Raw genomic sequence first — 25086 nt, 5'->3', positions numbered from 1 at the left:
GATCAGGACCCCCCAAAACACCCACGGCCCCCTCCCTCAGGCCCCTAGGGGCCAATGCAAGAGTGTGGAGGGGAGGGGCCCCCTCTTACTATAGGGCTCGGCTAGCCTGTCCCAGAGATCCCCCCCCACCCCACAGACACGCCCACCCCCCCTGTGGCCAGGATGGAAACTCCCAGCAGAGAAGGGGTTAAGGCTCCGAGCACGGGGCGGCGCCGGCTCCCTGCCCATCTGCCGCAGCTTTTATCTAGCTCCACCGCTGCACCGGGCGCAACAGTTGGCGCTGCCAGCAGGCCCCACTGCCCCTCCCCCCTCCCGCCCCACAACTCTCCCCCACTGCCCAGCCTGCCCCTCCCCCCTCCCCAGCCAGCCCCACAACTCTTCTCCCACTGCCCAGCCTGCCCCTCCCCCCTCCCCCAGCCAGCCCCACAACTCTCCCCCACTGCACCAGCCTGCCCCTCCCCCCTCCCCGGCCAGCCCCACAACTCTCCCCCACTGCCCAGCCTGCCCCTCCCCCCTCCCCGGCCAGCCCCACAACTCTCCCCCACTGCCCAGCCTGCCTCTCCCCCAGCCAGCCCCACAACTCTCCCCCACTGCCCAGCCCGCACCTCCCCCAGCCAGCCCCACAACTCTCCCCCACTGCCCAGCCTGCCCCCCCCAGCCAGCCCCACAACTCTCCCCCACTGCCCAGCCCGCCCCTCCCCCAGCCAGCCCCACAACTCTCCCCCCCTCCCCCAGCCCTCCCCTCCCCCCTCCCCCAGCCAGCCCCACAACTCTCCCCCACTGCGCCAGCCTGCCCCTCCCCCAGCCAGCCCCACAACTCTCCCCCACTGCCCAGCCTGCCCCTCCCCCAGCCAGCCCCACAACTCTCCCCTACTGCCCAGCCTGCCCCTCCCCCAGCCAGCCCCACACCTCTCCCCCACTGCGCCAGCCTGCCCCTCCCCCCTCCCCCAGCCAGCCCCACAACTCTCCCCCACTGCGCCAGCCTGCCCCTCCCCCAGCCAGCCCCACAACTCTCCTCCACTGCGCCATCCTGCCCCTCCCATCCCTGGCACCTTCCAACCCCACTGCCCCTCCCCTGCCCTATCCCCATTACACCAGCCTGTGCCATTGTCTCTCTTCTGCCCCACCAGCCTGCCCCCAAGACCCAGACTGTGCCAGTCCGCCCCATAGCCCCTCCCCCGCTGCACCCATTGCCCCACATCATCACCCCCCCCGCACCAGCCTGCCCCACGACCCCTCCCCCACCCACCAGTCTATCCCATCAGCCTGTCCCCCCACTGATCCCCAGTGCACCAACCTGCCCCACAGCCCCCACCTGCCCTTCCCTGCTGCACCAGCTTGGCCTGCTCTCCCCACCTGCCCCACTTCCCCTGCCCCACTCCCGACCCCGGCAGTCTCTGGAAAGGCGCACTGGGGCCAGCCCCCGCTGCACCCCGATGCGGGGGGCAGGAGCCTGAGCTCCAACGATGGGGGGATGTGGCTCCCTACAGGCTGCAGGGGCAGCCCGGGGGGGGGGCCGTGACCCCGCCCGAGGCAGGGAAAGGGAGGGCCCGGGGGCCCATCAAGGAAGCGCGGGCAGGCGGGGGGAGTGGTGGGGGTCCGGGGGGGGGTTACCTGGGGCTGGCCCCGGCCCCTGCCGCTGCCCTTCGCATGGTGCCGGCTGCGCTGTGCTGGGGTCCCGGGCTGCGGGGCGGAGCTGCGGGCCCGGCGCTTCCCGGACGGGCCGAGTCCGGCTCCACCCCCGGGAGGCTGGAAGGGAGCCCCGGCGCGGTCCCTCCTCCCGGCCCGGCTGCAGGGCGGAACGGGACCCCCCCGCCCCAGCGCCGGGACCCCGAGTCCCCCCCTAGCGCCGGGTCCCCAAGTCCACCCAGCACCCGGGTCCCGCCCGGGCCGAGACCCCGAGTCCCCCCAATGCCCGGGTCCCCCCCGGGCCGGGACCCCGAGTCCCCCCCCCAGCGCCGGGACCCCGAGTCCCCCCAACGCCCGGGTCCCCCCCGGGCCGGGACCCCGAGTCCCCCCCTAGCGCCGGGTCCCCAAGTCCACGCAGCACCCGGGTCCCCCCGGGCCGAGACCCCGAGTCCCACCCCAGCACCCGGGTCCCCCGCGGGCCGAGACCCCGAGTCCCACCCCAGCACCCGGGTCCCGCCCGGGCCGAGACCCCGAGTCCCCCCAATGCCCGGGTCCCCCCCGGGCCGAGACCCCGAGTCCCCCCAGCACCCGGGTCCCCCCCGGGCCGAGACCCCGAGTCCCCCCAGCACCCGGGTCCCGCCCGGGCCGAGATCCCGAGTCCCCCCAACGCCCGGGTCCCGCCCGGGCCGAGACCCCGAGTCCCCCCCCAGCACCGGGACCCCGAGTCCCCCCAGCACCCGGGTCCCGCCCGGGCCGAGACCCCGAGTCCCCCCAGCACCCGGGTCCCCGCTACAGCGCCGGGACCCCGAGTCCCACCAACGCCCGGGTCCCCCCAGCGCCGGGACCCCAAGTCCCCCCCAGCACCCGGGTCCCCCCGGGCCGAGACCCCAAGTCCCCGCTACAGCTCCGGGACCCCGAGACCCCCCAGCGCCGGGAGCCCGAGTCCGCCCAAAGCCCGGGTCCCCAAGTCTCCCCCTAGCGCCTGGAGCCCGAGTCCCCACAGCACCCGGGTCCCCGCCACAGCGCCTGGACCCCGAGTTCCCCCAACACCCGGGTCCCCCCCGGGCCGAGACCCCGATTCCCCCCAGCACCTGGGTCCCCCCCGGGCCGGGACCCCGAGTCCCCCCAGCAGCCGGGTCTCCCCTGGGCAGAGACCCCAAGTCCCCTCAACACCCGGGTCCCCACTACAGCGCCAGGACCCCAAGACCCTCCCGGGCCAGACCCCGACTCCCCCCAGTACCTGACTCCCCCCAGTGCTGGGACCCCGAGTCCCCCCAACATCCGGGTCCCCCCCGGGGCTGAGACCCCGAGTCCCCCCAACGCCTGGGTCCCCCCCCAGCGCCAGGACCCAAGTGCCCCCAGCGCCCGGGTCCCTCCTGGGCCGAGACCCCAAGTCCACCCAACGCCCGGGTCCCCCCCAGCGCTGGGACCCCAAATCCCCCCAGCACCTGGGTTCCCCCTGGGCTGAGACCCCAAGTCCCCCCCAACGCCCAGGTCCCCCCCAGCGCCGGGACCCCGAGTCCCCGCCACAGCGCCGGGACCCCGAGACCCCCCCTGGGCCGGGACCCCGATTCCCCCCAGTACCTGACTCCCCCCAGCGCCGGGACCCCGAGACCCCCCCGGGCCGGGACCCCGACTCCCCCCAGTACCCGACTCCCCCTAGTGCCCCAACTCCCCCTAGTGCCCCGACTCCCTCTGGGTACCCCCCCGGATCCTCCCCAGTGCCCAGATCCTGAGTCACCACCAGCACTCAACCCTCCCCCCCGCCCACTTCCAGCGCTCAGATCCAGAATCAGCCCCAGCCCCTCACAACCCCAGTACACCAGTGCCTGGACTCCGAGTTCCCCCAGTTCCAGGCCTCCCATTCCCCCCCACACCCCCTGGGTCCCCCCCAGCACCCATCATCCTATTCCCCTCTACCCCCTGGGTCCCTCCCCCAGTGCCTGGACTCCTGCACCCCAAGTCCCCCACCCCCAGGAGTCCCCTAGTCACCCCCAGCACCTGGACTCTGAGTCACCCCCAGTGCCCGGACTCTGAGTTCCTCCCCAGAATCTGGATCCTGCACCACCCCTAGCGCCCGGCCTCCCAGCCCCTGAGTCCACCCCCACAGGCACCCGGACCCTGCATGCCCCCCGTAGCGCCCAGCCTCCCAGCCCCCCCTCACTGCCCCCTGTCACTCCCAGCACCCAGACCCCAAATCCCCCCCATCACCTGAACCCTGAGTCACTGCCAGCGCCCAGATCCAGAATTACCCCCAGTCCCTGACAACCCCAGCCCCTCAGCACCCTGAACCCAAATTCCTCCAGCATCCGGCCTCCCAGTCCCCCCACCAGCACACGGGTCCCTCCAGCATCCGGCCTCCCAGTCCCCCCGCCAGCACACGGGTCCCTCCAGCATCCGGCCTCCCAGTCCCCCCGCCAGCACACGGGTCCCCCCAGCATCCGGCCTCCCAGTCCCCCCGCCAGCACACGGGTCCCCCCAGCATCCGGCCTCCCAGTCCCCCCGCCAGCACACGGGTCCCCCCAGCATCCGGCCTCCCAGTCCCCCTGCCAGCACACGGGTCCCCCCAGCATCCGGCCTCCCAGTCTCCCCGCCAGCACACGGGTCCCCCCAGCATCCGGACTCCCAGTCCCCCCGCCAGCACACGGGTCCCCCCAGCATCCGGCCTCCCAGTCCCCCCGCGAGCACACGTGTCCCCCCAGCGTCCGACCTCCCAGTCCCCCCGCCAGCACACGTGTCCCTCCAGCATCGGGCCTCCCAGTCCCCCCGCCAGCACACGGGTCCCCCCAGCATCCGGCCTCCCAGTCCCCCCGCCAGCACACGGGTCCCCCCAGCATCCGGCCTCCCAGTCCCCCCGCCAGCACACGTGTCCCTCCAGCGTCCGACCTTCCAGTCCCCCCGCCAGCACACAGGGCTCTCCAGCATCCGGCCTCCCAGTCCCCCCACCAGCACACGGGTCCCTCCAGCGTCCGGCCTTTCAGTCCCCCCGCCAGCACACAGGGCTCTCCAGCATTCCGCCTCCCAGTCCCCCCGCCAGCACATGTGTCCCTCCAGCATCCGACCTTCCAGTCCCCCCGCCAGCACACAGGGCTCTCCAGCATCCAGCCTCCCAGTCCCCCCACCAGCACATGTGTCCCTCCAGCGTCCGACCTTCCAGTCCCCCCGCCAGCACACGGGTCCCTCCAGCGTCCGGCCTTTCAGTCCCCCCGCCAGCACATGTGTCCCTCCAGCATCAAGCCTTCCATTCATCTCCACCCCCTAGTTCCTCCCACTGCCCAGACCCCTGCACCCCCAGCACCTGGACCCCTGCACTCCAAGTCACCCCCAGCCCCCCGGTGCCTGGCCCCTCACAACCCCAGTGCCCCAGCACCTGGCCCCTGAGTCACCGCCAGTGTCCAGACCCTGACTCACCACCAGTCCTGGACCCCCACACCTGGACTCTTAGTCACCCCCAGTGCAAGGCCCCCCCCACACATTAAGTCACCCCCAGCCTCCAGTGCCAGCCCTCCAGTGCTGGACCCCCACATCCTGAATCACCCCCAGTTTTCAGACCCCCTGCTTCCTGTGTCACCCCAGCCCCCCCAGAGCCTGATCCCCACGCTCCAGGTCACCCCCAATTCCAGCCCCCCAATGCTGGCCTTAGTCACCCTAAGTGCTAACCCTCTAGTGCCAGGGATTCTGCTCCCCAAGGAATCCCGACCCCATCCCAAACATGCACCCTGTCCCTCCCATAGTGCTGGCCCGCCCACACTGCCAGTCACCCCCAGAGCACCCCTACTTCTCTGGACACGCCTAGCAGCAACCCCCCAGTGCTGGGCCCCACCTCCCTGGCCCTCCTGTAGTGCCAGGTCCCCAGGCCCCCAGCCACCCAGTGTCAGGCCCCCCACACCCGTGAGTCACCCCCAAGGCCCTCAGACATCCCTAGGACCAATCCCTCAGTGTCAGGTCTTCCTGGCTCACCCTCAGCCCCCCATCCCTGAATCACCCCTCCCAGAAACCCTCCAATGCCAGGTCCCCAGCACCTTCAGATATCCCTTCTAGACACCTCCAGTGCTGGACCATCCCCAACCCCAGGGCCCCCAGCTCCCCTCAGCCTTAAGTCAGCCAAGGGCTGAGCCCCCAACCCACTGAGCACCCCTAGGCCCCTCCCAACCCCTGCAAAGGGCCCCTGGCACCGTCCCTCCAACTCCCCCAGAGTCACACTGGGGCCCGAACCCCAATGCACCCCACCATCCTGACCCTCCCCAGAGCCACCTCACTCCTGAGCTCCCCCAGCCTGGTGCTGGGGCCAGTACCCCACCCGCACAGTCTGCCCTGAACCTGCCCCCCAACACGAACACCAGAGCCAACCCGGCACTGGGGCCCGGCCTCCCCCCGGACGGCCCCAGCTCTGGGGGCTTCACAGAGTCCCAGGAGAGGTTTCTCTCAACCCGTCTGGCTGGGTTGTCCCAGGGCCCATCCCTCTGAGCCTGGCCCACCCCAGTATCCCCGAGCTCAGGCAGGGCCCGGCTCCTAACCCCAATTCCACCCTGCAGCCTGGCTCCGAGCCGCGGGCCTGGCCTGGGGCTCTCCCTCTCTGACCGGCCTGGGTGCCACTGGGTGACTGGCTGGCTGCCCGCCCTGTGCTGGAGCCTGCCCTAGTGCAGCCTGGCCTGCCCAACGCCCCATCCCAGCCCCACCGGGGGGGCTCTGGGAGACAGGTCCCAGGGGTGCTGCCGGCCCGACTGAACCACCCCCTTGCCGCTGGACCCCTTCCAGGGCCAGGCTAGTGCTCGGGCCCTGCAGCAGGAGGTGGGGGGGGGGGCTGTCCCCAAAGGGTCTCCCTGGGCATCAGGGCTAGTGCAGGGCGGCTTGGCGCCCTCTAGTGGCTACAATCCGTGTCCGGCCGCTCTGGGGCCTGATCCTGCAGCTCCGGCCCAGGGCCTCGAGCCGTCAGATCCCGAGGTCGCAGGTTTGGTCCCCGCCGCGTGGTCCAGCAGTGCCGGCGGTTCCTTGGGCGCAGCGCCACGGCACAGCCTAGATCCTGGCGCGGCGAGGAGGAAACCCAGCCGGCACTGCCGCCGATAGCAAGGAGGACGCAGGGTTCAGAGCCTGGCAGAGAGGGGTGCAGCCGGGGGCAGGGGCGCAGGAGGAAGGGTGGGGTCTGAGACACGTACCCTTCGCGCTGCCCGCTGCAGGAGCTGCTGGACGAGGTGGTGCGGCTCCTCTGCTCTCTGAAACAGTCGCGTCTGAGCGCGGCCGGCCGCTCCAGGGAGGGGCACCTCTGCCCGCTGCAGGAGAGAGAGCATCAGCCAGCCGGAAGGGGGCCAGCCAGGGGGTGGGGGGCAGCCAGCCAGACAGCAGGGGGCACAGGACAGGAGCGTGCAAGAGGCACGGTCGGGGGAGGGGGGAGGGGTGGGCTGAGTACCGGGATGGGGCCGGAGCCCCGTGTCATTGCTGGGGGGCTGCACAGAGGGACTCCCCCATTACAGCTGTGAAGGCGCCGCCCCGTCTGTGTGTGACCAGGCAGCAGGGGCCATGGTGAGACCCGCCTAGGGTGACCAGATGTCCCGATTTTATAGGGACAGTCCCGATTTTTGGGTCTTTTTCTTATACAGGCTCCTATTACCCCTCACCCATGTCCCGATTTTTCACATTTGCTGTCTGGTCACCCTAGACCCGCCCCCACCCGCAGGAGCGACCGGCCGCGGTGCAGGAGCAGCGGGTGCAGCGGGAGAGCAGGCGGCACAAGGCAGGACGTGAGCCCAAGGCTGCCGGCCCCGGGGGGTGCGACAGAAGCCATGCCACAGCGACGGGGGGCCTGGGCACGTCAGCGCTGACAGACGGAGACACCCCCCCTCCCCAGCTACACACCATCCCGGAGCCCACACAGCAACCTGCCCCACCCCCCAACACGTGCCGGACACACAGACGTTCCCAGACACACACTGCAGAGATACAGACCCTCCAAAGCTGCTACAGCCCCCCATGCACTGTACATACACAGCCAGCCCCCCAACCTAGCGCCCCCTGCGCCCGCCTGGGTCCCAGCTACACCCCAGCGTCCGACACGTGCACCCCCGCTCGGCAACCCCCAAACGCTGCCCTTTGTGAGCGGAGAGCCCCCAAGGAGCCGGCTGGCGCCAGGCGGCATTAACCCCTGGAGTACCGGGCGCTGGGTTGCGGGGATGGGGAAGCCGGTGAAACCGAATTTCCCTCCCTCCTGTGGCTGGGGCTGAGAGCACGTGAAGGGGCAGCCTGGCTGGAAACGCAGGCCCAGCCAGGATCACACAGGATCTGCCCCCCCCCGAGGAACTCGCACGCTGGCTGTGCTGGGAGAGAGCAGCAGGAGCAGCTGTTGTGTGGAGGATTTGGGGCCCACTCCTGCCCCCACCAACTTGGGGGGGGTGGCGCTGCTCACCCCCATGGGAGCAGGACAGGATGCCAGCTGGGGGTTGTCACCCCCCGCTTGCTGCAGCACCGCCTGGGCGTCTGGAGCTGCTCGGTCGGTTCTAGGCCCATTAGCAGCTGGCCCAGCCCTGCTGCTGCCGCTCCCAGGGGAGCAATGCAGGCTGGGTCTGGAGAGACGGGGAGACCTTCCGCCCACAGCCGTTGGGTGCTCCCAGTGTCTGAGCCCTCATCTGCCCAGCCAAACCCCAGTACCTATACTGCAGCCCTCAGCCCCTCCCGCAGGACCACGCTGCAGCCCCCAGCCCCGCCCGCAGGACCACGCTGCAGCCCCCAGCCTGGCCTCCTGGGCCACGCTGCAGCCCCCAGCCCCGCCCGCTGGGCCACGCTGCAGCCCCCAGCCCGGCCTGCTGGGCCACGCTGCAGCCCCCAGCCCCGCCCGCTGGGCCACGCTGCAGCCCCCAGCCCGGCCTGCTGGGCCACGCTGCAGCCCCCAGCCCCGCCCGCAGGACCACGCTGCAGCCCCCAGCCCGGCCTCCTGGGCCACGCTGCAGCCCCCAGCCCCGCCCACTGGGCCACGCTGCAGCCCCCAGCCCTGCCCGCTGGGCCACGCTGCAGCCCCCAGCCCCGCCCGCTGGGCCACGCTGCAGCCCCCTACCCCTGACCACTGGGCCATGCTGCAGCTCCTAGCCCCGCCCGCTGCACCACGCTGCAGCCCCCTAGCCCCGCCCACCGGGCCACGCTGCAGCCCCCAGCCCCGCCCACCGGGCCACGCTGCAGCCCCTAGCCCTGCCCACTGGGTCACACGACAGCCTCTAAACCCTGCCCCATGTTGTACCCCAGCCCTGTAGCACTGCAGCCCCTAGCCCTGCCCCCCAGGCCGTACTGCTGCCCCTAGCCCCCATCTCTGGGGCTGAACTACAGCTCCCGCTTCCCCAGCGCCCTGATGCAGAAGGTTCCTTGCCGCTCAGTGTCCCAAGGGGCTTCCCAGCCCAGGAGGGGAGCGTGGCCTCCGCCCCAGCAGCCATCTCAGCCCCCCACCCTCCAGCGCAGGGTGGGCGGGGCCCAGCGCCTACCTCCTGGCGGCGCCATGGGCCGGCTCTCTCTTGGGGGACGACGGGGAGGTGGCGTAACCCCCGGATCTCTTCTGCGGCAGGATCCCGTTGCTGAGGATGGGCTTGGAGGGCAGCCCCTTGAGCAGCTGACACACTGCGGGGGTGGGGAGACAGAGCGGGGTGGGGGGCGTGTCACTGATCAGAGCCTCAGCCCCCCCCCGGCTCTCCCGACTGCTGGGCTCCCTGGGGGGCTGGCCCCTCCCTGCTGGCTCAGCCTCACAGGCTGTGATGGGCTCACCCGACAGCCCTCCCCTGCCCCCGGCACGGCCTCAGCCCCAGGGTGCTGGGTGTGGGGAGCGAGGGCAGCGCGAGGAGCCCTTACCTCCTTCTACAGCAGGAGGGGTCCAGGCTGGGAGCTCGGGAGCAGGGGGGCTGTCAGAGCCGCCCTCCTGGTCTGGCTGTGGATCTCAGAGGCGTGAGGGAGGGCACGCACCTTTGTCCAGGCCCCAGGGGGCTCGGCCCCTCCCTCCGGGCGCCGGCGTAACCCCCCAGCCCTCCTGGCTCTGCCCTGGCTTCGAGGACGGCTCCTTTCAGAGCTGCTGATGGGGAAGGGGGCCGCTGCATAGGCGGCAGGGTGGGCTCTGGGGCTGCAGTGCTGCCTGGCCTGACCCAGCCCCCTCGGGGCTCTCAGTCTGAGCTGAGCATGTGGGACAGCTGAGCCGGGGCAGGGGCTGCCGGATGCTCCCCACGGCAGGGATGGCTTCAAATGGGGACGACGGTGCTGATCCTGCTCGGATCAGGCTCAGTGACTGGATCCAAGGGAAGCGAGAGGGGCTCTCTGGGAAGAGAGCACCCAGGGTGTGGGCTGAGCAGCCCGGAGGGAGGAGCTCTGCAGCCCGGTACCTTTTGTGGGGCCCTTCCTCTGCAGGCTGAGTCCGTTCTCTTCACAGGCGCTCAGGCGCCGCAGCACGTCGGCCAGCGCCGCCTTCAGCACCTGGATCTCGTCTTCCTGCAGCTGCAGCCGCTGCTCCAGGTACGAGATGCGGTCGTCCACCTCCATCCCGCTGGTGCCTGACAGGTTATCATCTGGGGGGGGGCAAGCGGAGGGACCGATGAGCCGCTGCCCTGGGATCTGGGCCCCTGCTCCCCTCCAACAGAAATGCCCCCTGGGATCCCCACCCACAGCATAATGTCATCGTCAATGCCCTGGAAGCGGGGGTGGGGGGAGGAGCTCAGACTCTCAGCTGATGTGAGAGTGCGAGGAGTTGCCGGCTCAGAGGTGGGAACATTTGTATCTGTACCCCAGCCTGTCGCACGGGCCCGGTAAAACATGACGCAGGCTGGACACGAGGGAGCCCTGCGGCCCGGGGACGGGCACTGAGCTGCCAGCCGGCAGCCTGGGGTCTCTGATGCCAACTCCTCATATTCTGTGCCTATAACTGTAATTGGCACGTGCACCCCACACTTGGCAGCTCTGGGGACCTGTTGGAAAGGAGCGTGCAGGGGGGTGCAGCCCCCCAACCCGGCCCTGGGGAGACCCCAGCTGAGATGGGGGAATCTGTCTTGATCGGCAAACGCAGCACACCTGTGAAGGGGGTGACCCCCATCGGGGGAGGGGGAGGCATGGAAGGGGGGACTGGAGGGCAGAGGTTGGGAGGGGAAATCGAGGCTGAATGAGATGGATCCAGTGGGGGAATTGTCCCCCGGCCCTGAGGAGAGAAGGGCTAGAGCTGGGGGAACTGACAACCAGAGAGGGCAGAGTCCTGGGGATCGGGCTGGAGGGGCTGATCCTGTCCTCGGGGATGGAGGGGGCGATCCTGCCTGGCCCCATGGGGATGGGGGGGTGATTCTGCCCCAGGGGGATGGAGGGGGTGATTCTGCCTGGCCCCATGGGGATGGGGGGGTGATTCTGCCCCAGGGGATGGAGGGGGCGATTCTGCCTGGCCCCATGGGGATGGGGGGGTGATTCTGCCCCATGGGGATGGAGGGGGTGATCTTGCCCCAGGGGGATGGAGGGGGTGATTCTGCCTGGCCCCATGGGGATGGGGGGGTGATTCTGCCCCAGGGGGATGGAGGGGCTGATCTTGCTTAGCCCCATGGGGATGGGGGGGTGATTCTGCCCCAGGGGATGGAGGGGGCGATCCTGCCCTGGGTGGTGATGGAGGAGGCAATTCTGCTCCAGGGGGAGAGGAGGGAATGTTTGTGCCCTGGGGGATGCAGGGGATGATCTTGCCCCAGGGGGAAGGAGGGGCTGATCCTGCCTGGCCCCATGGGGATGGGGGGGTGATTCTGCCCCAGGGGGATGGAGGGGGTGATCCTGCCGGGCCCCATGGGGATGGGGGGGTGATTCTGCCCCAGGGGGATGGAGGGGGTGATCTTGCTTAGCCCCATAGGGATGGGGGGGTGATTCTGCCCCAGGGGGGAAGGAGGGGCTGATCCTGCCTCGCCCCATGGGGATGGGGGGGTGATTCTGCCCCAGGGGGATGGAGGGGGTGATCTTGCTTAGCCCCATGGGGATGGGGGGATGATTCTGCCCCAGGGGATGGAGGGGGCGATCCTGCCCTGGGTGGTGATGGAGGGGGCAATTCTGCTCCAGGGGGAGAGGAAGGAATGTTTGTGCCCTGGGGGATGCAGGGGATGATCCTGCCCCAGGGGCAGTGGAGGGGGCGCTCCTGCCCGGGCCTGTGAGGCGGCGGTGGTGGAAGGGGTCAACCGGTCTGAGGTGAACAAGATGAAATTCAATACAGACAAGTGCCAAGCACTTCACTTAGGAAGGAAAAATCCAACACCCAAGTACGAAGTGGGGCCTGGCGGCTACATGACAGAGCTGCTGGACAGGATCCGGGTTCGCAAAATAAATATGAGCCAACAATGGGATGCAGCTGCAGAAAGGGCCAATCTCATTCTGGGATTGCAGGAGTGCAGGTAAGACCCGGGAGGTACAGGCAGCCCTCGACTTTACGACGTTCAAGTTATGATGAACGGCACTTATGATGCTTCTACATTGATACCCTGATTCAACTTACGACTACAGGTTTCGAGTTTACGACACTCGGTCCCGCAATGGAGTAGATTGCGGTTCCGAGTTCCAACGTTCCGACTTACAGAATCATAGAAGATCAGGGTTGGAAGAGACCTCAGGAGGTGTCTAGTCCAAGCCCCTGCTCAATGCAGGACCAGCAGCAGGTAAATCATCCCAGCCAGGGCTTTGTCAAGACAGGCCTTAAAAACCTCTAAGGAAGGAGATTCCATCACCTCCCTAGGGAACCCATTCCAGTGCTTCACCACCCTCCTAGTGAAATAGTGTTTCCTAATATCCAACCTAGACCTCCCCCACTGCAACTTGAGACCATTGCTCCTTGTTCTGTCATCTGCCACCACTGAGAACAGCCAAGCTCCATCCTCTTTGGAACCCCCTTTCAGGTAGTTGAAGGCTGCTATCAAATCACTCTTCTTCTACAGACTAAATAACCCCACTTCCCTCAGCCTCTCCTCATAAGTCATGTGCCCCAGCCCCCTAATCATTTTCTTTGCCCTCCTCTGGACTCTCTCCAATTTGTCCACATCCCTTCTGTAGTGGGGGGACCAAAACTGGACGCAATACTCCAGATGAGGCCTCACCAGTGGCGAATAGAGGGGCATAATCACTTCCCTCCATCTGCTGCCAATGCTCCTACTAATGCAGCCCAATATGCCGTTCGCCTTCTTGGCAACGAGGGCACACTGCTGACTCATATCCAGCTTCTCGTCCACTGTAATCCCCAGGTCCTTTTCTGCAGAACTGCTGCTTAGCCAGTCAGTCCCTGCCTGTAGCGGTTCATGGGATTCTTCCTTCCTAAGTGCAGGACTCGACACTTGTCCTTGCTGAACCTCATCAGATTTCTTTTGGCCCAATCCTCCAATTTGTCTAGGTCACTCTGGACCCTATCCCTACCCTCCAGTGTATCTACCTCTTCCCCCACTTTAGTGTCATCTGTGAACTTGCTGAGGGTGCAATCCATCCCATCATCCAGATCATTGATAAAGATGTTGAACAAAACCGGCCCCAGGACCGACCCCTGGGACACTCCGCTTGATACCAGCTGCCAACTAGACATGGAGCCATTGATCACTACCTGTTGAGCCCGACAATCTAGCCAGCTTTCTATCCACCTTATAATCCATTCATCCAGCCCATACTTCTTTAACTTGCTGGCAAGAATACTGTGGGAGACCGTATCAAAAGCTTTGCTAAAGTCAAGATCTATCACATCCACCGCTTTCCCCATATCCACAGAGCCAGTTATCTCCTCATAGAAGGCAACCAGGTTGGTCAGGCATGACTTGCCCTGGTGAATCCATGACTTACAATGCAATTGTAAGGAACTGCCCGTAATTGTCCCCGGGGGGTGGGGGGGTTGCTCAGCTGGAGGGCTGGGCCCAGTTCTGTTTAGGGCTGTTACAGAGCGGACGAGGATCGACTGTTTGCCATGCCCACCAACGGCTGGGCAAGCAGCAATGGCTTTACGCTGCAGCAAGGGGGCTCTAGGGTAGAGATTAGCACAAAATCTCTAACGCTCGGGGGAGTCCAGCTCTGGGACGGACCCCGAGGGAGGTGGGGGGATCCCTGTCACTGGAGGCTTTTAAGACCAGGTCGCACTGACCTCTGCCAGGGCTGGACTAGGGTGACTTGCTCCAGCCTCATTGCAGGGGGCCAGAGCTGGTGATCTCTGGAGGGCCCTTCCAGCCCCACATTTCTATGGTTCTGTCCTGCCCCATGGCCTGGGGCAGGGGAGCTAATGGCTAGTCCGGGCACAGACCCACACCAGCTGCTCGTTCTGAGATCCCATTGGATAGTGGCTGCCAGGTGTGCGGTGCGACATGGTGCCCATCGTGGAGGGAGGCGCCTCGGCCCTTCGTTCCTAATCTCAGTTCTCAGTCGGGATTTCGGATCCCCGCTACCCGTTCTAGGGAAACACCTGCTCTCTCCGTGGCTGCTAAGGGGACATGACCCCCGCAGCAGCCTCTGCCCAGCCTGGAACGACAGCTCCGAGCAGGCGAGCTGCCCCCCTTCAGTTCCATTGGGCGTTAACTCTGAAACCTGCTGATGACACGTGAATGGTCGGTAGCGATTTCACTGCAGACACAACAGTCTAGAGGGTTGGTTTGTAAGTGCAGGATGCACTGGCAGATGGACGGGAGGCAACAGCTGGCTACAGGCAGATCTTGCTGGGGGTCGGATGAAGAATTCATCTCCTCCGCCTCATTAAGTTTTAAGTCCCCTCCACCTAGCCCAAAATGGGAAGAGAGAGACCCCCCAACTATAACCCCCTGCTGCCCCATGGATCCCAACCCTGCCCTGAGAATGGAAAGCCCCGATTGTACCCTCCCTGGCCGGCCTGGCACCTTCTATGGGGGCAATTCCAGGCCAGATCCATCCCATCAGGGAGCGACCGGGCCCCTGTCCTGTCCCCAGAGCTATTTCGCTTTGACCTGATAGTCAGCCTTGGTTTCCCATTCTAAACACCACCCCCATGGGCTTTACACCCCGCCCCCCAGCTGAGCCACGCCAGGGTCATCCACTGACTCCCCTCACCCCGCGTGTGCCAGGACCCTGTCCTTTGCCGCCAGGCTGCCCCTCCCCTGCTCGTGGGGCGTCTCCATGGCCCCGTGGGGAGGGGTTTGGCCTTGTGGGGGAGACGCCATCTGTCCCGCTCCCCACCGGGCATGAGACAAGAAATAATCCCGACTCCTGCCCTTCCCCTGCCAGAATCCTGCTGCTCAGTGGGAAGTGCCAGCCCCTCCCTGCTGAGGTTGCGCTGGCCCCACACTCATCGCTCACCCTGCACGGGGACCCCAGCCCTAGGGTCCACAGGCCGGGCAGAGAGCGGCCTCCCTGCACCTGGGACCTCCATGCCAGGAGGGGCCAGATGCTGCGGGGGCACAAAGCGGAAACTGTCCCACAAGATCTGCCACCCTGAGACAGACAGACACAGAAACCCCCCGGGAGACCCCCAGACACTCAGCTGAGGAGCACCCATGGGCCATGCCCAGCCTAGATGGGAGCACCCATCTGAGCCAGCCTTGCCTGTCCCCAACACCCCCCCGACCGGCCATGCCTGTCCCTGAGCGACTCCCCCCGACCCACCATGCCTGTCCTCCCCCCCTCGACCAGCCATGCCTGTCCCCGACACCCCCCCGACCGGCCATGCCTGTCCCTGAGCGACTACCCCTAACCCACCATGCCTGTCCTCCCCCCTAACACCCCCCCCACACACAGGCCATTCCCACTCCCAAGTGTCCCCCCTCCTGGACTGGCCGTGCTCATCCCCGAGTGCCCCCCGACCGGCCGTGCCCATCCTCAAGCCACTGCCCCACGGCTGCTGGGCTCATTTCACGTGAGGGGACTATGATCCTGGCTCATCCTGCCCCAGGGGCGGGAATCTGTCTCTTGCAGGGGCCGGTGCCCTGGCTGAGATCAGCGAAACCAGACGCTGACGCCTCCCCAGAACGGGGCAGCCGGGTCCTTGGGACGCCTCCCGGCAGTGACTTTGGCCCCCAGGCAGTGACACCCACAGAGCACGCGAAGGGAGCAGATGGGTGACAAGCGGGGTCAGACCAATGGGCCCAGCTAGCCCAGTCCGGCCCCCCGCCGCCACCCCAGCAGTGGTGGATGATTGTGGGGGTGGGGGGCATTTCCTTCCTGCCTGAGTGGGGGTAGGTCTGGGCCCTGGCGCCCAGGGGGCGATGGGGCAGGGTGGGGGGTTTCTGGTACCTCCCAGCCTGGCTGGAGACCAGTTCATCTCTCTGCAAGGTCAGGCTCTGCAGAACTTTACAGGTCCCCATCCGCGCCGGAACCAACCCCGCTCCTTCCCCCTCCCCTCTGCAGACCCCCCTCCCCACTGCCACCCGGTGGGCAGAGCCCGCTAGAGCCTGGCATCCCCCCATCCCCTAGAGATGCTGCCTCCCCAGGGCCCCCATCCCTGGGAGCCCCCCTCGACATGCTGCAGCTCTTTGCAGAGTCCGCCACAACCCAGGCGCTGGGATGGGCACAGGGGCTGACACCCACCTGTTGGGCTGGGAGCCACCCAGGGGCCTCGTGGGGGTAGTCGCTGCCCGCCCCCAGTCCTGCTCCTGGCTTCTGCAGTGGCGGTTCCTCCGTCCCTGCCTGCTCTCTCCTCTGCAATCGTATTTCACTCCTCGGCCCGCCCTCCCTGCAGCATCCCGGCAGCCGGCCCAATGGCAGCCGCCCGCTCCTCTCCGGCTGGCACCGCTCCCGTGGGAACAGCTGGGGCTGGGCTGGGGGCAGCACCGCCCGCCCGCTGCAGCAGCCAGAGTGCCTGAGCTGGGCACCGCTGGGCTCCACCTTGGCCCTGCCATGGGGGAAATCAACTGCAGGGGGGCCGAGGAGGGGGCCTGGCACTGGGGGTTGGGATGCCAGGCAGCCCAGGGCATAGGAAGGGGCTGGTATGAGAGAGGATGGGGAATGGGCTGTCACTGGAGGGGCAGGCAGGGCAACTGGTGGCCCTGGCACCGGGGAGGGGAGTGCCAGGCACTCCAGGTGCCAGGAGGGAGTGGCTGGTTCCTGGCAGTGGGAAGGGGCAGAGATGGACTAATAGCCGGGTGCTGGAGCCGGGCCAGGCCTCACTTGCACTGCTGCCTATGGGCGGGGGGCCCATGTGTGCCAGCCAGGGGGTGGCAGCCCCAGAACCGTCTCCTCTGGGGGAAGGTGCCCCCACACCCGGCCAGTTTGCTCTGTAGATCAGGAGGCTGAGGCCAGGCTCCCAGAGACTGGCATTGGTGAGGGGCGCTCCCTCCCCTCGGCTGGGCACAGCAATGCCCTAGGCCTGGGCACAGAGCCATCAGCCCCCCAGCTAGTCAAGAATGTGGCAGCGTCTCCTCAGTGACCCGGGCTGCCGTGAGCCCATCGCCCTGCCCTGCCTCCCTACGCTGGCTGCCCGCAGGCAGGAGACGAGGCCGAGGGCTCAGTCCCGATCCCTGGGGCCTGCGCCTGGGGATTTACAAGAGCCCAAAAGCTCCCGCCCCTCTGGTCCAGAGGGACCCGCCCCCATCTGTGCAGGAGCAGAGCTGCCTTGGAGGCCTGTCCCCCAGGAGCTAAGGACCATCCCAGCCCTCCCACCTCCCAGGCCCAGGGGCCCTTCGCTGAGCGGCCGGCACAGAGCAGATGCCGTGGGGACAAGCGCGGTAAAGGAACGTGTAAGGGATAGAGCAGCTCTGAGGTGCCCCCTCGGCCAGCCCCATAGCCCCCCTCCCTCCCCTGCTCTCCCCACTGCTGGGGCTGGCAGTGCCCCAAGGAGACGGGCAGCGCCGGAGTCCTGGCAGAGTCCTTCCCCCATCGATCCTGGCTCCAGGCCCAGAGCCCCAGCCCCGGGGAGCCCTGTGCTGGGCACCCCCACGGGCTGCATCACTGCCAGGGAGGTGGGGTAGCATGACAGTGCCAGGCAAATGGCTTCCCCTAGACAAGCGCTGGGGGGGGGGCACTGGCATCCTGAGGCCTGGCCACCCTGCGAGCCAGGAGTGGGGGGGGCAGGTATTCCCTGTAGGGACCAGGACTGGCCCTATAGACACTGGGATCAGGGAGGGGGGGGTCATATCATGCCCAGGCCCGTCCCCTACTCCAGGGCCTGCTCTGTAGACCCTACTTTGGGTTTGTTGCCATGGGAATCAAGCCAAGGTGCCTGCCCCACCAGAGAGCGGACAGAGCCCCAGATCCAGCACAGGGGAAATACCCCTGCCTCACACACCATTACACGCCTCCCCTTTTCTCTTGCCCCTGGAGTGTCACCGCAGGGTGGCACCAGGGGGCGCTGTGTCACAGGAGACGCCGCCTTCTGCAGAACAAGGCCAGAGGAGGGTCTGCATGCTAGAGGTGTCTGAAGATGCCAGGACAGGTCACTAAGGATTTAGCCCCAGGATCCTCATCAAATCCCAGCCGCCTGTGCCCCCCTGCAGTTTCGACTGGATACGGGGCCCTTCTAGACTTCCTGCCCTGTCCTGTTGTGCAACGGGGCAGGGTGGCTGTTAAATGGTTTGTGCGCCCCACCCCAGAAACAGCCACCACCCAGCAGCAGGTGAGGAATCCCTGTGTACAGTCGCTGTCCCCCTCCCCACCACACAGGCAGCTGCATCTCAGTGTCCGGCAAAGGACCCCTTTCTAAACAGCCCCCACGCCACACCCCAGAGGTGATTGCATCTCAATGCCGGGGGAAGGATCCCTGTAGAGACACTGCAGCCTGTAAAGGGCTTAGAAATGGTGTAAGCCAGGGGTAGGCAACCTATGGCACGCGTGCCGAAGGCGGCACATGAGCTGATTTTCAGTGGCACTCACACTGCCTGAGTCCTGGCCACCGGTCCCGGGGGCTCTGCATTAATTTTAAATGAAGCTTCTTAAACATTTTAAAAACCTTATTTACCTGACATACAACAACAGTTTAGTTATATGTTATATAGACTTATAGAAAGAGACCTTCTAAAAAACGTTCAAATGTATGACTGGCGCGCGAACCCTTAAATCGGAGGGAATAAATGAAGACTCGGCACAGCACTGCTGAAAGGTTGCCGACCCCTGGTGCAAGCTGAGAAAAGCCATCGAACGGGGCCGAATTGCAATATTCTAATCACAGTGGAGTCTGGGGCAGTGCCAGGCAGCACGAGCTGCACCGTCGGCTCCGCCACTTGGGACCCCGGCAATGGGATCTGAGGGAACCAGGTTACATTGTCCTCAGCAGGATGCGAAAGAACCTAGTGGCTGGCAGCGGATGAGCCCCCACTGTACCCAACAGGGAGGCGCTGAGGGTCCTGCGCCATCGCGCCAGGGCCAGATGGAATTTCCAGGCTGCTTGGACATGGGCCCTGAGTCCGGCTGGGGAACGGGGGCGCTGCAATCCGCAGAGTTCTGGGGAAAGGCTGGCGAAGGGCACATGTGCAGCGAGTTTGGTGGGTCTCAGACGAGCCCCCCACAGGACGTTTATTCTGGCCGTTAAGCAAAAGCAATCCAGCGTCCAGACAGGATCGGCAATGTGAGATCAGCGCAGGAGAGGGCCCGGGCTGCAACAGCAGTGGAGCTGTGGGTCGGGAGTGAGGGGCACCAGCACAGCTGTGTGCGGGAAGGTTGGAGGGAGCCCCGAGCTGGGATAGCAGGGGGCTGGGGCTCAAGATTGAGGGGCACCCACTGGCAGAGAAGCCCCTTTCTCTACAGCTCTCTGCCCAATGCTGCGAGCAGCTCTGGTGCTGCCCGAGAGCGAATCCTGCCCAAATGCCATTCTGCCACATCGTCCCCATAAACCTGCCTCCTCTGCGACCCAGCACGTCCCCTACATGCAGGGCAACACTGGCCCCCTGGAGTACCCGTGGGGTGATGGGGGGACTCACAGCACCGGGTGGATGGATCTGTGCTCCGTGACCTGCATCCACAGCAGGGCAGAAGGGTGCCAGCCCTGGGCACAGCTGGGTGGGTGCTTGGTGCCAGCCCCGGCACGGCTAGGGGCTGCAGGGAGCCAGCACTGGACATGGCTGGGGGGGTGCTGGGTGCCAGCCCCGGGCACGGCTCGGGGGGGGGTGCTGGGTGCCAGCCCCGGGCCCGGCTCGGGGGGGGGGGCTGGGTGCCAGCCCCGGGCACGGCTCGGGGGGGAGGTGCTGGGTGCCAGCCCCGGGCACGGCTCGGGGGGGGGTGCTGGGTGCCAGCCCCGGGCACGGCTCGGGGGGGGGTGCTGGGTGCCAACCCCGGGCAGGGCTCGGGGGGGGGTGTGCTGGGTGCCAGCCCCGGGCACGGCTCGGGGGGGTGCTGGGTGCCAGCCCCGGGCACGGCTCGGGGGGGGGGGTGCTGGGTGCCAGCCCCAGCGAGGGGCAGGCTGGACGCGGGGCCCGGATCGCGCTAACTCACCGTTGCAGAACTGGAGCAGCGTGGCCGTGTCGTAGGGGCCAGCGCAGCCCGGAGCCCGCTCGGCCATGCCCGCACCCGGCCCGGCCCGGCCCCGCCGGCCGCTGCCCCCAGCCCCGCGCCTCCCTCCCGGTCCCTCCCTGCCTCCCGTTCCCATGGCAACCGCCTTCCTCCTGCATCATCTCTGCCTGGAAGGGGAGACATCGCGGAGCGCCCCGCCCCTCTCTCGCCCCGCCCCCCTGAAATGCGCCCTCACTCCCTCAGCCCCCCCTTCCTGCCCCCGCCCCCTCACTCCCCTGCCCCCCACCCCCTATGGAGTCCGTCCCGCCCCCTTCCTGCCCCTCTCAACCCCCATGCGGTTCGCCCCCTTAGCTCCGCCCCCACTCCAGCCCCGCCCCCTCCACCCCCCCCCGGGACCCTCTCACCCACCCTTAGCCCCCCACTGCCACTGCACCCCCACCTCCCCGTCAGTCCCCCAACTGAGCTCCCCCCACCCCTCCTGTCAGCCCCCCCAGAGTCCCCAGGGCGGCTCCCCACTCAGCCCCCCCCAGGTCCCCCCCGCGTCCCCATTCCCGGCGGGGGGACGGACGGCCAGAACTTAGAGCGGGGGGAGGGGGGGGCGGCCAGACCAGATGGTGATTGGCGGATTCCCGCCCTCCAGCCCCACTGAGCCCCAAGGGGCAGGGGCCGGTGGGGCGCCAGGTGGGGGCTGGCTTGAGATGCCGCGGGGACCCACCACACTGATTGGAGAGTCACTGGAGAGGCTCCGCCCACCCACCAGTAGCAAATGGGAGGAGCAGCTGGGGGGGGAAAGGTCTGAGGGGGCGGAGTCAAAGGCGAAGGGGCGGAGTCAGCAGGGGCGTGTCAGGTGTCGCCCAGTTTTTGACGCCTTTTCTGTCGCCGATTCCCTTGCCGGGCTTGGTCCCCGTTCCCCCTCAGCCCCTCCCCTCTCAGCCTCCCTCCGCCCCGCCCCTCTAGCCCCGCCCCTCAGCGCCCTTCAGCCCCCGTTTCCCCTGCATCCCCTTCCCCCCAGCCCCCCTCAGCCCCTCTGCATCCCCCTCAGCTCCCAGCTTCAGCTCCCCCTGCATCCCCTCCCCCTTCAGCCCCCCATGCCCCCCTCAGCCCCCTGCATCCCCCTCAGCTCCCAGCTTCAGCTCCCCCTGCATCCCCTCCCCCTTCAGCCCCCCATGCCCCTCTCAGCCCCCTGCATCCCCCTCAGCTCCCAGCTTCAGCTCCCCTCCCCCTTCAGCTCCCCATGCCCCCCTCAGCCTGCCCACATTCCCCTCAGCCCCTCTCAGAATCCCCATGCCCCCTTCATCCCCTCCCCCTCAGCCCCCTGCACACCCCTCAGCCTCGAACCCCTCAGCCCCCTGTACCCCCTGCATCCCCTCCCCCTCAGCCCCTGCCTCCCCCTCAGCCTCTCCCCTCTAAGCATCCCCATTCCCCCTTCAGCCCCTCCCCCTTCAGCCACCCTGCACCCCCTCAGTCCCCAGCACCCCTCAGCCTTTTCCCTGTCAGCCCCTCGAACGCTTCTCAGCCCCTCCACTCAGCCCTCTGCACCCCCTTCAGCCCCCCCAGAGGGGAGGGGGGACTGAGGGGGTTGGGGTGGATCAGGATGCCCCCCCTCAGTACAGAGTTCGAGCTGCTTCTGTTGTGCTCCCACTGCCCCCCCCCAGGTCACCTTGTCACCATGGGGGGCCCCCACGGGGTCAGGAGGCTTAGATCCATTACACGCCCCAGCCTGGTGGGGGGCACAGAGTCCATGGCAGGCAGGCCGGGAGTGCCAGGCCAGAGGCAGAGAGGCTGCAGCGCGGGTGCCAGCCGGAGGCAGGCGGGGCTGCCACAGCCCCTGCATTCACTGGGAGCAGGGACGGGGTGGGGGCACGGGGAGGGAGTTGCTGCACCAGGCGGAGATTCCCCCATCTCCAGGGCCAGCATCCATCCCTCTGTCCACAGCGTCTGACTGTCCTTCCCTGCACAGTATCTATCCCTGTAACCGCCCCACCCCCCCACACACACACTCTTACTCTGTCGCTATCCCCCTAGACTGACTGACTGTCTATCTATCCATCCCCATACACCCCATCCATCCATCCATCCATCTCAGGGCATCCATGCCATTCCCCATGGACCCCCGGCCCTGCCTGACACATCCTGTGGTGACACACAGTGCGGGGGCGCCATTTAGGGACTGCAGGGCTGGAGGAGGCACCTGCCCTGAGTTTTGTGCCACATTTGGAGAAGTTTGCAGCAGGAGGGGAGATGGGACAGCCCCCCACTCCCACTGCCAGCTCCACTGTGTCTGCAGGCTCCCCGGTGCCCCTTGCCCCCCCACCGCCATGGAGCCGCCGCTGGCAGCACTGCTCAGGACCAGAGCCCGTGGGGGCTGATGGGGTGTCCCCCTCCGTCCTGCCCCTCGTGCACCCAGGCAGGCGGAGCCCACCCCTTACCCCAGCCCCTGCCCCATGGAACTGTCCCCACTGTACCAACTAGGCACTGAGCATACAGCTGGCTTTTCAGCAGCAGCTACTCTCCTGACGACACCCCGAGCTACCCCCTGCCTGCACCCTGAGCTACCCCTGGCCTGCACCTTCACCTACCCCCTGCCTGTACCCTGAGCTACCCCGTGCCTGCATCCCGAGCTACCCCCGGCCTGTACCCTGAGCTACCCCCGCCTGCATCCCGAGCTATCCCCGGCTTGTACCTTGAGCTACCCCGTGCCTGCATCCTGAGCTACCCCCCACCGCCTGCACCCTGAGCTACCCCCCACCGCCTGCACCCTGAGCTACCCCCTGCCTGTATCCTGAGCTAACCCCCTGCCTGCACCCTGAGCTATCCCCTGCCTGCACCCTCACCTACCCCCTGCCTGCACCCTGAGCTACCCTCTGCCTGCATCCCGAGCTAACCCCCTGCCTGCACCCTGAGCTACCCCCTGCCTGCAGCTCAAGGCAACGTTCACAAAGTTTGGGGGCAATTAAATACAGCCACTGCCAGACACCCGGGAACATCGATTCCCAGACAAGAACTGCCCCCATTGCTAGGAGATTGCAATCAGCCCAGAGCCACAACCACAATCTTGACAGTTAAGGTGAAATTTAAAAAGTCCTGAGACATTAAGATCTGGGAATGCACATGCCGGACACCCAACAACCTTAACTCTGCCCTGCCGCAAAACCTGCTTGCCCAAACCGCCTGACATCTTGTGTGCAGGCTGTACGTAAATACTTCGGCCTTAAGGGTTAATGAGCAGTTCCCCTTTATGCATAACGGAAAGCGTCTCCTTCGGCAAGAACCTTGACTCACCCCAGCTGATGCAACCCCAAACCCGCTGATTACGGCATTTCGGTGTCTTTGGGACCGCGTTAGCTAAAGCACATCAGGTATTTCATTCCCTCTCCCCCAGCAGTATCGCTCCAGCTGTGCGTTTCTAGACGCCAACACGTTGGGATTTCTTTGGCGTTGGATGGGAGCTCAGAAAGTTTTGGGTTTCGAACGCACGGTGCTGGGATAATTAGCGCATCCCCGTCAGAGCTCACCCTTAATGGCTGATCCGGGCACTCACCGAGCAATTCAGAGAGACGGTCACCTCGGGCTATTGACGTCATGAAGTACCAGCCTTCAGTCATTTGTCGTGTTTGAACATTCATGGAGAGGGGATGTGACAGAGTCCCAGGCCCGATGCTCTGGCACTGCTCTGGTTGAGGCCAGCCAGGACTCTGGGGAGCGGGATTCCCCTCGGGACACGTTGTCCTGGGCAAGGAGCATCCTCGGCTATGGCCTTTCTGCTCTGAGCTCAGAGCATTCAGCACCCCTGTTCTCACCGTGCTCTTCCAGTGGCGGGACCCCACCTGGAGGGGACCCCGCACCCCCACTCCGCAGGCAGCCGTGACTCTCAGCCAGCGTGTAAAACAGAAGGTTTATTCGTCGAAGGAACACGGCATAGAACAGGGCTTGGTAGCACAGAAATCGGTGACTTTCAGCAAAGTCCATCTTGGGAGAACCCTGGGCCATATGCCCTGGACTCCCCCGCATCTCCCAACAGCCGACTTCCCAGCTTCCCATTGCCCCATCTCCGGGCTTTGTCTCGCTTCCCAGGCAAAGTGTCACCTGGTCACACCCCCCTCCTGGGTCTCAGCTTACGAAGGGCACAATCCATCGTCCATCACCTACATGCAGGCAGCTGGGCAGCCTCACTTGCCCTCGAGGGCCTCAGCAAAAGCCACACACCCATATTCCCGCCACTGAGGCACACACAGTATTAATGCAAAACAGTAAGACTCACGTACAATATAACAAGGGGGAAAACCCCATTGCGTCACACAGGGTAGTACACAGGTGCCAGAGCAGACTGGCCAAGTCTGTAACAGGGGTGTTTGGTGTCTGGCCTGCAAAGTCCCCTGAACCTCGTGCACCTGTTGTGGGGAGACGTCTGGAGTCCAGGCGGAGTTGAGTTTTGCACTGACAACAGGGAGTTGAGGTCCACTCCATGGGGAGAATAAAGCCTGGTCCCTGACCTCCCTAGGATGGCTCCTTGAGACCGGACTCCGCCTTCTGAGCGTCAACAAGTAAATCCGCAAACTGGTTTATGAGTTCAAATGGGTCCTTTTGGAAAAGGAGCTTCTGGGGCCAGTCGGGAGTGGGCTTGGAGTGATGGGGTTAATGGAGTTAGGTGCAATGGTCTTTATTAGCATGGCTCTTCATTGTCAGAAGTTCCCTCCTCACCGGAGGGTGGCGAGTAACGTTCTCCTTAAGACAGGTTTCAGAGTAGCAGCCGTGTTAGTCTGTATCCGCAAATGTTGCAGCGCAGGCGTGCGTGGACAAAGCTCAACAATCAATTTGATTTGAAGCAGAGTCAATTTATTTCTCTCCAGCATACATCTTTATACTCTTGAAGCAGGCAAGCAAGCAATTGCTAATTGGTTAACAAAATACACACAAGCACTGCTATAACTTCATAGGGTAACATCATCCTAAACAGCCTTCTAATTTATTATCCTATTATTGCCTGCTAGAGAGAAGTTAGCCAAGGCCAACTTCTCATAACAAAACTCACAGCCTAATTAACCCAACCTAAAAACCTAAACATCTCAAACTTCCCACACTCTCATGCACAACAATCCCACACGCAAATACATA

The 25086-nt window shown here is 65.9% G+C and overlaps 1 protein-coding gene across 4 annotated transcripts in view; it reads right to left on the bottom strand.

Moving 5' to 3' along the window:
• Positions 1–20082, bottom strand: part of EML2 (EMAP like 2) — a 39651-nt gene extending 19569 nt beyond the window's left edge. Inside the window, exons 1-4 of one of the 4 annotated variants that reach the window (XM_044989178.1) lie at positions 19954–20082; positions 9975–10157; positions 9093–9225; positions 6786–6899 (exon numbers count right to left, since the gene is read on the bottom strand). In XM_044989178.1, the coding sequence (XP_044845113.1) occupies positions 6786–6899; positions 9093–9225; positions 9975–10157; positions 19954–20020 (497 nt within the window). In that variant the 5' untranslated portion in view covers positions 20021–20082. Of the gene's footprint in view, positions 1–1614; positions 1713–6785; positions 6900–9092; positions 9226–9974; positions 10158–16119; positions 16224–19953 lie in introns of those variants that run through there. The other 3 variants (XM_044989181.1, XM_044989179.1, XM_044989182.1) reach the window with 3 other exon arrangements.
• Positions 20083–25086: the final 5004 nt, after the last annotated feature.

This window comes from Mauremys mutica, chromosome 15, assembly GCF_020497125.1.
Source record: "Mauremys mutica isolate MM-2020 ecotype Southern chromosome 15, ASM2049712v1, whole genome shotgun sequence".
Classification (NCBI taxonomy): domain Eukaryota; kingdom Metazoa; phylum Chordata; order Testudines; family Geoemydidae; genus Mauremys; species Mauremys mutica.
The sequence above is the reverse complement of the archived record's forward strand: the minus strand, read 5'-3'. Positions and strand labels throughout refer to the sequence as shown.